Consider the following 14096-nt stretch of genomic DNA (forward strand, 5'->3'; position numbering starts at 1 on the left):
ATGTGTGTTTGGCATTGTGTTGTCTGTGTAAAGATGTGTGTTTGGCATTGTGTTGTCTATGTAAAGATGTGTGTTTGGCATTGTGTTGTCTGTGTAAACATGTGTGTTTGGCATTGTGTTATCTATGTAAACATGTGTGTTTGGTATTGTGTTGTCTATGTAAAGATGTGTGTTTGGCATTGTGTTGTCTATGTAAAGATGTGTGTTTGGCATTGTGTTGTCTATGTAAACATGTGTGTTTGGTATTGTGTTGTCTATGTAAAGATGTGTGTTTGGCATTGTGTTGTCTATGTAAACATGTGTGTTTGGCATTGTGTTGTCTATGTAAACATGTGTGTTTGGTATTGTGTTGTCTATGTAAAGATGTGTGTTTGGCATTGTGTTGTCTATGTAAACATGTGTGTTTGGCATTGTGTTGTCTGTGTAAACATGTGTGTTTGGCATTGTGTTGTCTGTGTAAACATGTGTGTTTGGTATTGTGTTGTCTATGGAAAGATGTGTGTTTGGTATTGTGTTGTCTATGTAAAGATGTGTGTTTGGCATTGTGTTGTCTGTGTAAACATGTGTGTTTGGTATTGTGTTGTCTATGTAAACATGTGTGTTTGGCATTGTGTTGTCTGTGTAAACATGTGTGTTTGGCATTGTGTTGTCTGTGTAAACATGTGTGTTTGGTATTGTGTTGTCTATGGAAAGATGTGTGTTTGGTATTGTGTTGTCTATGTAAAGATGTGTGTTTGGCATTGTGTTGTCTGTGTAAACATGTGTGTTTGGTATTGTGTTGTCTATGTAAACATGTGTGTTTGGCATTGTGTTGTCTATGTAAACATGTGTGTTTGGCATTGTGTTGTCTATGTAAACATGTGTGTTTGGTATTGTGTTATCTATGTAAAGATGTGTGTTTGGCATTGTGTTGTCTATGTAAAGATGTGTGTTTGGCATTGTGTTGTCTATGTAAACATGTGTGTTTGGTATTGTGTTGTCTATGTAAAGATGTGTGTTTGGCATTGTGTTGTCTATGTAAACATGTGTGTTTGGCATTGTGTTGTCTGTGTAAACATGTGTGTTTGGCATTGTGTTGTCTGTGTAAACATGTGTGTTTGGTATTGTGTTGTCTATGGAAAGATGTGTGTTTGGTATTGTGTTGTCTATGTAAAGATGTGTGTTTGGCATTGTGTTGTCTGTGTAAACATGTGTGTTTGGTATTGTGTTGTCTATGTAAACATGTGTGTTTGGCATTGTGTTGTCTATGTAAACATGTGTGTTTGGCATTGTGTTATCTATGTAAAGATGTGTGTTTGGCATTGTGTTGTCTATGTAAAGATGTGTGTTTGGCATTGTGTTGTCTGTGTAAACATGTGTGTTTGGCATTGTGTTGTCTGTGTAAACATGAGTGTTTGGTATTGTGTTGTCTATGTAAAGATGTGTGCTTGGTATTGTGTTGTCTGTGTAAACATGTGTGTTTGGTATTGTGTTGTCTGTGTAAACATGTGTGTTTGGTATTGTGTTATCTATGTAAACATGTGTGTTTGGTATTGTGTTGTCTATGTAAACATGTGTGTTTGGTATTGTGTTATCTATGTAAACATGTGTGTTTGGCATTGTGTTATCTATGTAAACATGTGTGTTTGGTATTGTGTTGTCTATGTAAACATGTGTGTTTGGCATTGTGTTATCTATGTAAACATGTGTGTTTGGTATTGTGTTATCTATGTAAACATGTGTGTTTGGCATTGTGTTGTCTATGTAAAGATGTGTGTTTGGCATTGTGTTGTCTATGTAAAGATGTGTGTTTGGCATTGTGTTGTCTATGTAAACATGTGTGTTTGGTATTGTGTTATCTATGTAAACATGTGTGTTTGGCATTGTGTTATCTATGTAAACATGTGTGTCTGGTATTATGTTATATATGTGAACATGTGTGTTTGGTATTGTGTTATCTATGTAAACATGTGTGTTTGGTATTGTGTTATCTATGTAAACATGTGTGTTTGGCATTGTGTTATCTATGTAAACATGTGTGTTTGGTATTGTGTTATCTATGTAAACGTGTGTTTATCTGCCTGTGAGTGTGTGTATATGTGTGTGTCTGTGTCTGCACATGCGTGTTGGGATGAGGGTATAAATGTAGCGCTTTAGCCCCAGACTGGAGGCAGTGTGTGTGTGTCTTTATCCTGCACTGTCCTACTTAACGCAGTGCTGCTCCCTGCTTCCGCCCTCCACAGCACAGGACAGAAGGAGTCTCCCTCACCTCCCTACCTCCATCTGAGAGGGAGAGAGGAGGGGGAGAGCAAGCAAAGAGGACTGTACGACCCAGGCATAACACACGTGCTAAAACTGGGACAGTAAACCAAAAATTACCAACACTGACATTGCCTTCCTTTTACTGAAGAACTTTCTTTAATTTTGCTACACAACGTTCCTGTAGATTATTCTAAAACCATTATTTGGTCAACAGTAAGTCTATGCATTATGTTGATTCATGCTATGAAAGTATCTGCATGTCCCTGTTTCGCTGTTTGCTGATGTGTGAGTGAGCCACTCTCACTCCCGTACCCCACTGTGCAGCCAGAAGAGGGATGCATTCTGAGAAGAACAAGCATGTGACCGTTGTTCAAAATGCAATGCGAGGAAAAAGGCAGTTTTCAAAGCAACTACTGTTGTTCTCGTTACAGAGAAGAGAGTCACAGCTTTCTGTGAGTATATCATTTATTTCTCACCTCTTAACATTGACTTCATGGCACCACTTTACAACTGGACTAGGCTGCAGTATGGTTCTCTATCTGCAGTGAATGAGCCTACATCAACTAGCCAATGGAACGTTTTTCTGGGACATTAGCCTACATTTACTGATGGCAATGTAGGCTAATTTATTAATCTATCTAGCAACACTATCATATTTAGAGTTCGCAATCTAGCTAAGTGTTGTGAATTCCCACTTCCTCGGGTGTTGAGTAATGTAGCCTATAGTCCAACAAGCACAAAGATGATGGCAAATTCTCTGAAGAGACAAAAATATATCTGATCATTCTGGATCCTATTTTGACAGGTAGGACCTCAAAATGCATGCATTTCCTGGATATGTTAGATGAACTAGCTTCATGTTTTAATCACAAGCTATCATCTCAGTTGTCTTGCCACTAGATATTTTTGTTCATATGACTAATGTAAAGTAATTGTCCATTCAAAAAGTATATATATATATATCGGTGTAGGCCTATTTATTGTTATTGAACAAAATACCAACATTTATCACGATATGTCTTTTTTTCCCATATCACCCAGCTCTAGCGACTCACCCAGCTCTAGCAGCTCACCCAGCTCTAGCAGCTCACCCAGCTCTAGCAACTCACCCAGCTCTAGCAGCTCACCCAGCTCTAGCAGCTCACCCAGCTCTAGCAGCTCACCCAGCTCTAGCAGCTCACCCAGCTCTAGCAGCTCACCCAGCTCTAGCAACTCACCCAGCTCTAGCAGCTCACCCAGCTCTAGCAACTCACCCAGCTCTAGCAACTCACCCAGCTCCAGCAACTCACCCAGCTCCAGCAACTCACCCAGCTCTAGCAGCTCACCCAGCTCCAGCAATTCACCCAGCTCTAGCAGCTCACCCAGCTCTAGCAGCTCACCCAGCTCTAGCAACTCACCCAGCTCCAGCAACTCACCCAGCTCTAGCAACTCACCCAGCTCCAGCAACACACCCAGCTCCAGCAACTCACCCAGCTCTAGCAACTCACCCAGCTCTAGCAACTCACCCAGCTCCAGCAACTCACCCAGCTCTAGCAACTCCCGGCAAAATAATGTATCGCTGGGTCAATTTATGGCAATATGGATATCTGTCCATGTCGCCTAGCTCTAACACACGCAGAAAGGGACACAGGCATATGCTCCAATGCATAACACACTGCATTGCATTAACTCATTGCCAGTCAGGCGAGCTGTTACATCAATCTGCTATAAATATAACAGAAGCCAGAATAAACTGAATGTCAACGCCTTCATGTGTCATTTAGTCAATTTATTGAACACTATGTTCAAAAGGATATGCTGAGATCAAGGCGGAATTATCAAGCGAAATCTAGCAACATATCAAGCAATTTGTATAAATATTATTGAACATGGTCTAGGAGTTGACGTGTCTTAAAAGGGAGTTTCTGAGCTCTTTGAAAATGTGACCAATTAGGTCCTGGATCAACAAAACATAAACAAGTCTCTTTGAAGCTGACCAATAGAGGACAGGCATCCTCCTTCCCCTTGGAAACACGCGTTACCCATCCCGGGGTGCATCTCCCTGCTGCCATGACAACGAGGAGGTTCTCTCCCTTCCTCTCCTTCCCTCACTCTCTCTCCCTTTCAAATGGCTTCCGTTGCTTCCCCCTGCCCTGCCTCAACAGACAGTGCAGCATTGCTCTCCCTCTCTCAAACACATTCCAGGAGCAGAGTAGAGGTGCCTGCGGGTAATCCAGACCAGGTTTACAGACCAAAACAGGTCCTGGAACACACTCTCTCCCTGTCTCATGTCTGGAACTGACAGACAACACAAAGCAACCCAGAGCTTCTGGAATCTACTGTATACATTCTTCAAGTGGGAGGTCACATAAAATCAACCACTAACACAGACAGAAAAAGAGGGTGTGGGAGAGTGAGAGAAGCAAAGCCGAGATAGAATGAGAGAGAAGGAGGGGGGGGGGGTGCACTGTGCATTAGCGTGTGAAAGAGCTGGAGAGAGGTGATGAAAGCATTTCAAACGGGCTGAGGTTTGGGATTTGGGTTACGAACACAGACGAATGGCAACACAGGCGTCCAATGAGAGTCCTAGGTGACGCCACTCATGCGTAACAGGGGGGGAGCTGAGGAGTGACAGGCTAAATAGAGAACATAGCAACAGCAGTTGGGAGGACTTCTATGAGCTGAGAGTTGTCTGATGATTAGTGGGTATCAATGACCTGAGAATTACACTACGCAACACACTGCAACACACACTTCCTCTAAGGGTTTACTATTGGTCTGACTGACCTGGCTGAGGCAACTTAGTGACAGTAGTGGCCGACATGTTGACTTTTCTCTACTTACAGGACCGCAGCACAACCACATTTGAAAGTGTGTGCGAGCAATAGGCTAAATGCTGTGCCACACGTTTGCAGCTGTAGCATCTTGTCTGACAGTGAGACGAAAAAGAGGAAGTCCCCATAGAGTGAAAGCGTGACTTTGCAGTCAGAGGCAGCCTGCTTTGCGTAAGATGTTAGATAATTATAGTGACTGGGAGAGTGTGACTTTAAATTGCAGCACGGTCAGCGTGACGACAGCATGGCATGGCCTACTACTCTAACAGGTTTACCCAGGTCATCTGAGAAAATAGTTTATTTGTATTCAACACAAGTGGAAGACTGAATAAACACTCTTACCTAACTATCACAGAGCACAGGAGATGGTAAACAACACTCAGACTGCCTTGTCTACCATTTATGCACTGATCTAGGATAAGTTGACACCTATGACAGTCAGGCTGCATTCAATTAGGAGTGAACAAACTCAGCCATTCCTGGACCAGTTGTTAGGAGAACAGAAAAGTAATCTCACTTCTAAGACCCACTGGGGCAGTGGGATATTATGATTGGAAATGATGCAAAGTGTGTGACAAGATGAAAGGTATCGCCACCCTGGTGGATGGAGGTTCCCTGGGGGAAAAACAGCCCTCTACGGTGGCTCCTCTGGGACAAACCTAAATGGCTCCATGGTGAAAAACCCACAGAGCTGGGAGACTTGGAGCTGGCCACTGGGGAGGTAAAGCAAAGAGCTCCTTCTCTCTGTCTTAACACTAACCTGAGCAGCAGCTAAGCACTGTGTGTACCTAACAGACTAACATCTCAAACAACAGTCTTTTCTCTTAAATAGAAAAGATAATAAGCGACTTGAAGTGTAGTTAAAAACTGTACAAGACCACCTCTTTAAGAACATTATCCCCCAGATAGACGAGCTGTTCTGACCGGGCACAACATTAAAACACCATGCGCTGGGCCTCCCGAGTGGCTCAGCGGTCTAAGGCACTGCATCGCAGGGGTTCGATCCCAGGCTGTGTCATAACCGGCCATGACCGGGAGTCCCATAGGGCGGCACACAATTGGCCCATTGTCGATCGGGATAGAGGAGGGTTTGGTCGGGGGGGGGGGTTTTTACTTGACTCATTGTGCTCTTGCGACTCCTTGTGGCGGGCCGGGCATCTGCAGGCTGACAGCAGTCGTCAGTTGAGCGGTGTTTCCTCCGACACATTGGTGCGGCTGGCTTCTGGATTAAGCGGGCGGGTGTTAAGAAGGGTGGTTTGGTGGGTGATGTTTTGGAGGACGCATGACTCGACCTTCGCCTCACCCAAGCCTGTTGGGGAGTTGCAGCAAAGGCATTATGGTTAGCAGTGTGGTTAAGGTTAAGGTTAAAATCTGATTTCATGACTGTTGCTGTGCCAGCTAGTGACCTCTCTGCAGAGCTGCCTCCAGAACAAGATTCATGACAAAAAATGCTAACCTGCTATTGAATAATTTTCAAACGGAAAGCGAAAACCAGCGATTCTTATTGGACAAGTCAAGGTAGTCCCTCCCTGTTCCAGTTCTGTTTATTCCGTTTGGTGTCTAATGAATACAACCCCGGCCTCCGCGGCAGCCTGGCCGGAAGAGGAACAAAGTCCTGAGTGAAGAACAACAACAACATCCTAAGGAGAACATGGCTGGTTTCTTTCTTGGTAGCTGTAGATCTATTTATACCCTGTCCCCGTCTCTGTGTAGCACAGGGAGTGGAGACTGGAGAGAGAGAGGGCTTGGCTTGGCTGGCTGTGAATTCCAGGGCTGACTGAGGAAACCTCATTGTTCCTTTTCCTCGACTGGGGCCTGGGTCTTCTCAGCCAGCAGAAATAGAGAGAGAGCAGGGCTGCCGTGTGGCCACCACACTAGACTAAGGGTATTAGTATGATTATTAGTTATACGAAATTAAGCCATTGTGTTCCCATACAAGCAATTAAAACTTTGTGCTTTTTGATAAGAAAGAGGGGATATTTCAGGGGCTTTAAAAAGGCTGTCTGGGATGGAACCTCTGATGTGATCATCAACAGCCATCAAATAATAAACTATGGATGTTACCACAGCAGCACTGAATGGGTGTGAAACAACTAATCATAGAACCAAGCACCACCATCCTGTGGCCCTAACCAGCCAGCTAGCCAGTAGCTCTCAGCTTTCACAGTGCCGCCTGCCTGTCACCCGACTGCTTTTCTGGGGTTTCTGGCAACAACATGTGAGACATTTAGCTAGTACAAAAACAAAAACACACAATGCCATGGGATGACTGCACTGTGACACCACGTTGAGCCGGAACAGAGCTCCTGTCTCCCCTAGCTAGTTAGTTAGGGTCTCTTATCAATCATTCCTCATTTGCCTTTCAATCCCTGCTCTGGGCTGCTCACCACAACACACTGACTGCCATTTCTCTCATTAAGCTGTTATTTAATCTGCACACGCTTCAACTCAGAAATACATAAGCGATATTCAGGCCGCCTACCTGAATATCGATGCTGGGTACAGTGCGCAGTTTCACTAGGCTACTGATATTGCCTGGGGTTGGCTCCGCATGCAAAATGACTTGCAGATCATTGACTGTCAACACAGTTACATGCAGTTCGGGACAGACGGAGAGGAAGCGTCAGTTGTCATAAACGACTGATGCATGCTATATCTGGATTGGTTTGGGGTCTGTAGACACAATCGAATGCTTTAAACCGATCAATATTAATGGATTTGTCATACGCATCGGCGGTTTTAGGACTTCAGAATTCTATCATTTTAAAAGTCAAATGGCAGGTTAAAATTCAGGGTGCTTTCTGTATAAAAGTCGCTCAAATAACAGCCAACACTTGTCCCTGTTGATATCCTATAGCTGGTCTTGATTTGTTGAAATTAAACAACAAAGCAACTGATTTGTTTTCCTCCCTGTTTCAACAGCCTCACAAAACTTCCATCCAACATTCTAGAATTCAGATGACTGTCTTCATCTAATTCTCTTCTAACCAGTGATGCATGAATTATTTTCAATTTCACTGTGGCCTTTGAATAGTGTTAGTTAAAACAGAGCTACACAAACATTGGCCACCGCTCTATTGATTTCAAATTGAGACCGACATGAGTGATTAACAAAGTAGTGTTGTGTTTAACTTTCTGCGTCGGCAACCCGCTTGAAACAAAATGCAACAATCCAAAATGATTCTACAAGTTGTCCTCTAACCAGTGATATAGAGTACCAGTCAAAAGTTTGGACACACCTACTTATTCAAGGATTTTTCTTCATTTTACTATTTTCTACACTGTAGAATAATAGTGAAGACATCAAAACTATGAAATAACACATGGAATCATGTAGTAACCAAAACAAATGTTAAAACAAATGACAATATATTCAATATTTGAGATTCTTCAAAGTAGCCACCCTTTGCCTTGATGAAATCTTTGCACACGCTTGACATTCTCTCAACCAGCTTCATGAGGTAGTCACCTGGAATGTATTTCAATTAACAAGTGTGCCTTGTTAAAAGTTAATTTGTGGAATTTCTTTCCTTCTTAATACGTTTGAGCCAATCAGTTGTGTTGTGACAAGGTAGGGTTGGTATACAGAAGATATCCCTATTTGGTAAAAGACCAAGTCCATATTATGGGAAGAACAGCTCAAATAAGCAAAGAGAAACAACAGTCCATCATTTCTTTGAGATACAAAGGTCAGTCAATCTGGAAAATTTTAAGGACTTTGAAAGTTTCTTCAAGTGCAGTGGCAATAACCATCAAGCGCTATGATGAAACTAGCTCTCATGAGGACCGCCACAGGAAAGGAAGACCCAGAGTTACCTCTGCTGCAGAGGATAAGTTAATTAGAGTAACTGAATCTCAGACTGCAGCCCAAATAAATGCTTCACAGAGTTCAAGTAACAGACACATCTCAACATCAACTGTCCAGAGGAGACTGCGTGAATTAGGCTTTCATGGTCCAATTCCTGCAAAGATACCACTACTAAAGGACACACTAATAAGAAGAAGAGACTTGCTGGGGCCAAGAAACACGAGCAATGAACTTTAGACTGGTGGAAATCTGTCCTTTGGTCTGATGAGTCCAAATTAGAGATTTTGTTTTGATTTGCGCTTAGTGGGACTATCATTTGTTTTTCAACAGGACAATGACCCACCACACCTCCAGGCCGTGTAAGGGCTATTTGACCAAGAAGCAGAGTGATGAAGTGCTGCATCAGATGACCTGGCTTCCACAATCACCCGACTTCAACCCAATTGAGATGGTTTGCGATGAGATGGGCCGCAGAGTGAAGGAAAAAGCAGCCAACAAGTGCTGAGCATATGTGTTGTGTGAACTCCTTCAAGAGTGTTGGAAAATCATTCCAGGGGAAGCTGGTTGAGAGAATGCCAAGAGGGTGCAAAGCTGTCATCAAGGCAAAGGGTGGCTACTTTGAAGAATCTCAAATATTGAATATTTACATTTGTTTAACACTTTTTTGGTTACTACATGATTCCATGTGTTATTTCATTGTGTTGATGTCTTCACTATTATTCTACAATGTTGAAAATAGTACAAATTAAGAAAAACCCTTAGTAGGTGTTTGCAAACTTTTGACTGGTACTGTACATATTATTCCAAGATTCTGTGTTTTTGTTCAGTAAGGTCAGTTTGAACAGGACTTGTAACCCGGCTCCCCCTCTCCTTCTATAGATTTCAACGTGATATCAATATGAGTGATTGACAAAAAAGGGTTTATATTTCGGCGACCCCCAAATCAAAATGAATCATTCCAAAATGTAGCTTGTTGTCTTCAGCAGATATTTCCAGTTTCCATGTGGTTTTGAGTTGTGTTAGTTTCAGCTGTGCCTACAACCTGACTTCCCCCCTTACCAATATTTAGTTATTGAATTATTTATTTAACTAGGCTAGTCCAGTTAAGAACAAATTCTTATTTACAATGACGGCCTACCCCTGGCCAAACCCTAACCCAGACGACGCTGGGCCAATTGTGCACCCCCCTATGGGACTCCCAATCACGGCCAGTTGTGATACAGCCTGGAATTTAACCAGGGTCTGTAGTGACACCTCTAGCAATGATATGCAGTGCCTTAGACCGCTGCACCACTCGGGTGCCCAATATGAGTGATTAATTGCTATTTGTCAAAACAACAGGGTTTTTGGTGCATATGCAGTTCATAAGGTGCTTGTTTAAAACAAATACAAGTAATATGATTACTAGTTTAGCACATGTATGTGTAGGTAGTACATTTTATGTTTATGTTTTCAATATATCACAAACTGTTTATTGATTTGGAAACTTCAAAACTGTGTTTTGACATTGGGGTGTTTATCAAAATGTATTGTCAACGGGAAGCAGTAACAGCATCATTTTCTACTTATGTTTTAGATATATAAATGGAATTTTCCACATTAATTTCCATTCGTATTCTACTTAATTGGGCAAGACCTGCTGAATGAGTCCAAAAACATGATGTGATTGATTTATTTTGATGATCAACCAGAAAAGAAAAGAAAATGTTTTGACTTGCCTACAATAAGGCACATACATATTTAGCAAAAACAAACAAGATAAACATTTCTCATCTGCTATAACATTACAGTGACTAAAAAATGAGATACAAATGGCTACAAATTAGCTAGCTAGTCAGCTGACAGGCAAAATGTGGCTAACAGTAGTTTCTTAGCTAGAGTGCATCCAATAGATATATTGTAAAAAATACAAAAAATAAAAAATTTAAAACGAGTGCATAAAATCCTGCACAATGACAAAAATATGACTACAACATTGACAACTTCGTCAGAAAACACAAGGAAACAAATACTGTACTCACAGTTATTGCATTCACGCACAGTGAAGGATAAAACAATTAGAATAATAATGTTCTAAAGAGATTCTATGCACAACCACAGGCAGCGAACTGAACTTGGTAGTTAATTAACACTGCAAGCCTGTGCTAGCGGTAACCTCATCAGTCAGTCTTAAGGGTCCAATAGGATTACTTTAAATTCCTAATAGGAAAAAAGTAGTCAAATTAAATTAAAAAAAATGTGTCACATACACATGGTTAGCAGATGTTAATGCGATTGTAGCGAAATGCTTGTGCTTCTAGTTCTGACAGTGCAGTAATATAACAAGTAATCTAACACAACAACAACAACTACCTAATACACACAAATCTAAAGGGGTGAATGAGAATATTCACATGTAACTATATGGATGAGTGATGGCCGAGCGGCATAGGCAAGGTGCAGTAGATGGTATAAAATATAGTATATAAATGTGATATGAGTAATGTAAGATATGTAAACATTATTCAAGTGGCATTATTTATCCAAGTAGTCTAATAGGATTCCAATAGGATTCTGATACAGGTGACACAATATCCTATAGGACTACAAGAATCCTATAGGATCACTTTTTATTTCCAATAGGAAAAAAGTAGTCCAATAGGATTCTGATAGAGGTGTTACAAAATCCTAAAGGATTGTGAGAATCCTATAGGATTCTATTGAAAAAATTACTAATCCTACAAGATATTTTGACTAGGGTAGCGAGGAGCACCAAGTGTCACCACCTCGGTTGTTTACTCCTCAGCAGCTGTGTGCCTCCTTCGCTTATCAGAGGCCAGACACTGACAGAGACAAATCCTCCCCACCAGATAGAGGGGACGGCTCAGTCACTGCTGCGGCTCGGCAACACACTTCCAGGAAGTACAGCCAACAGGGTAGAAAGAACGGGTCTGTAGCCCTGCTCTCCAATTCAAAACCTTCACAACTTTATTTAACCAACGCAGAAAACACACTTCTCTATGGGGACAGAGTGGGCATTGGGCTCAGGACTAAATCTACCTGGAAAGGGAGTAATAAGAGAGGGGTACTTATCTGATTGATTAATAGAGCACAGCACCCAAGTATAAATGAGGCACAAATCAGACGTTCTTGAACTATTAATAGATGTATTCAATCGATCTTTATTCTATCCTTCAGTGAGCTACTACAACACCAGTGGTAGAGGGGAAGGAAGAAGGAAAGAACTGGATGACTGTCAACACTGGGGAGAGGGGAAGGAAGAAGGAGAGAACTGGAGGACTGTCGACACTGGGGAGAGGGGAAGGAAGAAGGAGAGAACTGGAGGACTGTCGACACTGGGGAGAGGGGAAGGAAGAAGGAGAGAACTGGAGGACTGTCGACACTGGGAGAGGGGAAGGAAGAAGGAGAGAACTGGAGGACTGTCGACACTGGGGAGAGGGGAAGGAAGAAGGAGAGAACTGGAGGACTGTCGACACTGGGGAGAGGGGAAGGAAGAAGGAGAGAACTGGAGGACTGTCAACACTGGGAGAGGGGAAGGAAGAAGGAGAGAACTGGAGGACTGTCGACACTGGGGAGAGGGGAAGGAAGAAGGAGAGAACTGGAGGACTGTCAACACTGGGAGAGGGGAAGGAAGAAGGAGAGAACTGGAGGACTGTCAACACTGGGAGAGGGGAAGGAAGAAGGAGAGAACTGGAGGACTGTCGACACTGGGGAGAGGGGAAGGAAGAAGGAGAGAACTGGAGGACTGTCGACACTGGGAGAGGGGAAGGAAGAAGGAGAGAACTGGAGGACTGTCGATACTGGGGAGAGGGGAAGGAAGAAGGAGAGAACTGGAGGACTGTCGACACTGGGGAGAGGGGAAGGAAGAAGGAGAGAACTGGAGGACTGTCGACACTGGGAGAGGGGAAGGAAGAAGGAGAGAACTGGAGGACTGTCGATACTGGGGAGAGGGGAAGGAAGAAGGAGAGAACTGGAGGACTGTCGACACTGGGGAGAGGGGAAGGAAGAAGGAGAGAACTGGAGGACTGTCGACACTGGGGAGAGGGGAAGGAAGAAGGAGAGAACTGGAGGACTGTCGACACTGGGAGAGGGGAAGGAAGAAGGAGAGAACTGGAGGACTGTCGATACTGGGGAGAGGGGAAGGAAGAAGGAGAGAACTGGAGGACTGTCGACAATGGGGAGAGGGGAAGGAAGAAGGAGAGAACTGGAGGACTGTCGACACTGGGGAGAGGGGAAGCAAGAAGGAGAGAACTGGAGGACTGTCAACACTGGGAGAGGGGAAGGAAGAAGGAGAGAACTGGAGGACTGTCGACACTGGGGAGAGGGGAAGGAAGAAGGAGAGAACTGGAGGACTGTCGACACTGGGGAGAGGGGAAGGAAGAAGGAGAGAACTGGAGGACTGTCGACACTGGGGAGAGGGGAAGGAAGAAGGAGAGAACTGGAGGACTGTCGACACTGGGAGAGGGGAAGGAAGAAGGAGAGAACTGGAGGACTGTCGACACTGGGGAGAGGGGAAGGAAGAAGGAGAGAACTGGAGGACTGTCGACACTGGGGAGAGGGGAAGGAAGAAAAAGAGAACTGGAGCAGTGAGTAGGAGCATCTTACCTCTTATTAATGGGCTTCTCATCCTTCTCGTAGGGCTTGACGAACCACTTGCCAATGCGTACGAAGCTGCGGTTCATGAGACAGCGCTCCAGCAGGTTGTGGATGGCTTTGAACAGGAGCGTCCTGCACTCATAGGACAGGCCGCTCTCCCACACACCGTCCTCCTCAGCTAGATAGACAGACGGAGAAAGACAGGGTTAGTCATTTTTTTAAACAAATTTGCAAATCAGCTCAGCTGCATAAAACAATTTATATAGCTACACTGGCTACAATTTCCTCTGTTTCACTTTTCTGTTGAACAAACTACCAAGAATTTGAATAATTTAACCCGCCTGTATTGGTTTAATGTATGATTAATTCACTTATTGGCCTAATGCACACAAACGTTTCTCTCCATCTTTTCAGTTTTACTCAGTCGGGCAAGACTTAGTGGTTTACAAGAAATGCTAATGTTACACTAACAACACATGAGACAATTCCTGAATCCTGACTGTGCCAAAACAGCAGACAGAAGTGTAAAGTAGATGCCTAGCAGAGGTGAAGGGGATCAAAAGACCAGACAGGCAAAGGGAGGGAAGTTGATGTGAGCTATGTCTTGCAGTTATACTATGTACACTGCACTGAAAATA

General features: G+C 43.3%; 1 protein-coding gene across 1 annotated transcript in view; it reads right to left on the reverse strand.

Annotated features, from left to right (window-relative positions):
* The window catches only part of med13a (mediator complex subunit 13a), a 117672-nt gene that overhangs the window by 74283 nt on the left and 29293 nt on the right, over positions 1-14096 (reverse strand). Inside the window, exon 3 of the mRNA XM_036937417.2 lies at positions 13468-13636. Coding sequence (XP_036793312.2) covers positions 13468-13636 — 169 coding nt within the window. The remainder of the gene's footprint in view (positions 1-13467; positions 13637-14096) is intronic.

This window comes from Oncorhynchus mykiss, chromosome 12 (genome assembly GCF_057628025.1).
Source record: "Oncorhynchus mykiss isolate SJ-2025 chromosome 12, ASM5762802v1, whole genome shotgun sequence".
NCBI classification, from domain to species: Eukaryota; Metazoa; Chordata; class Actinopteri; order Salmoniformes; family Salmonidae; genus Oncorhynchus; species Oncorhynchus mykiss.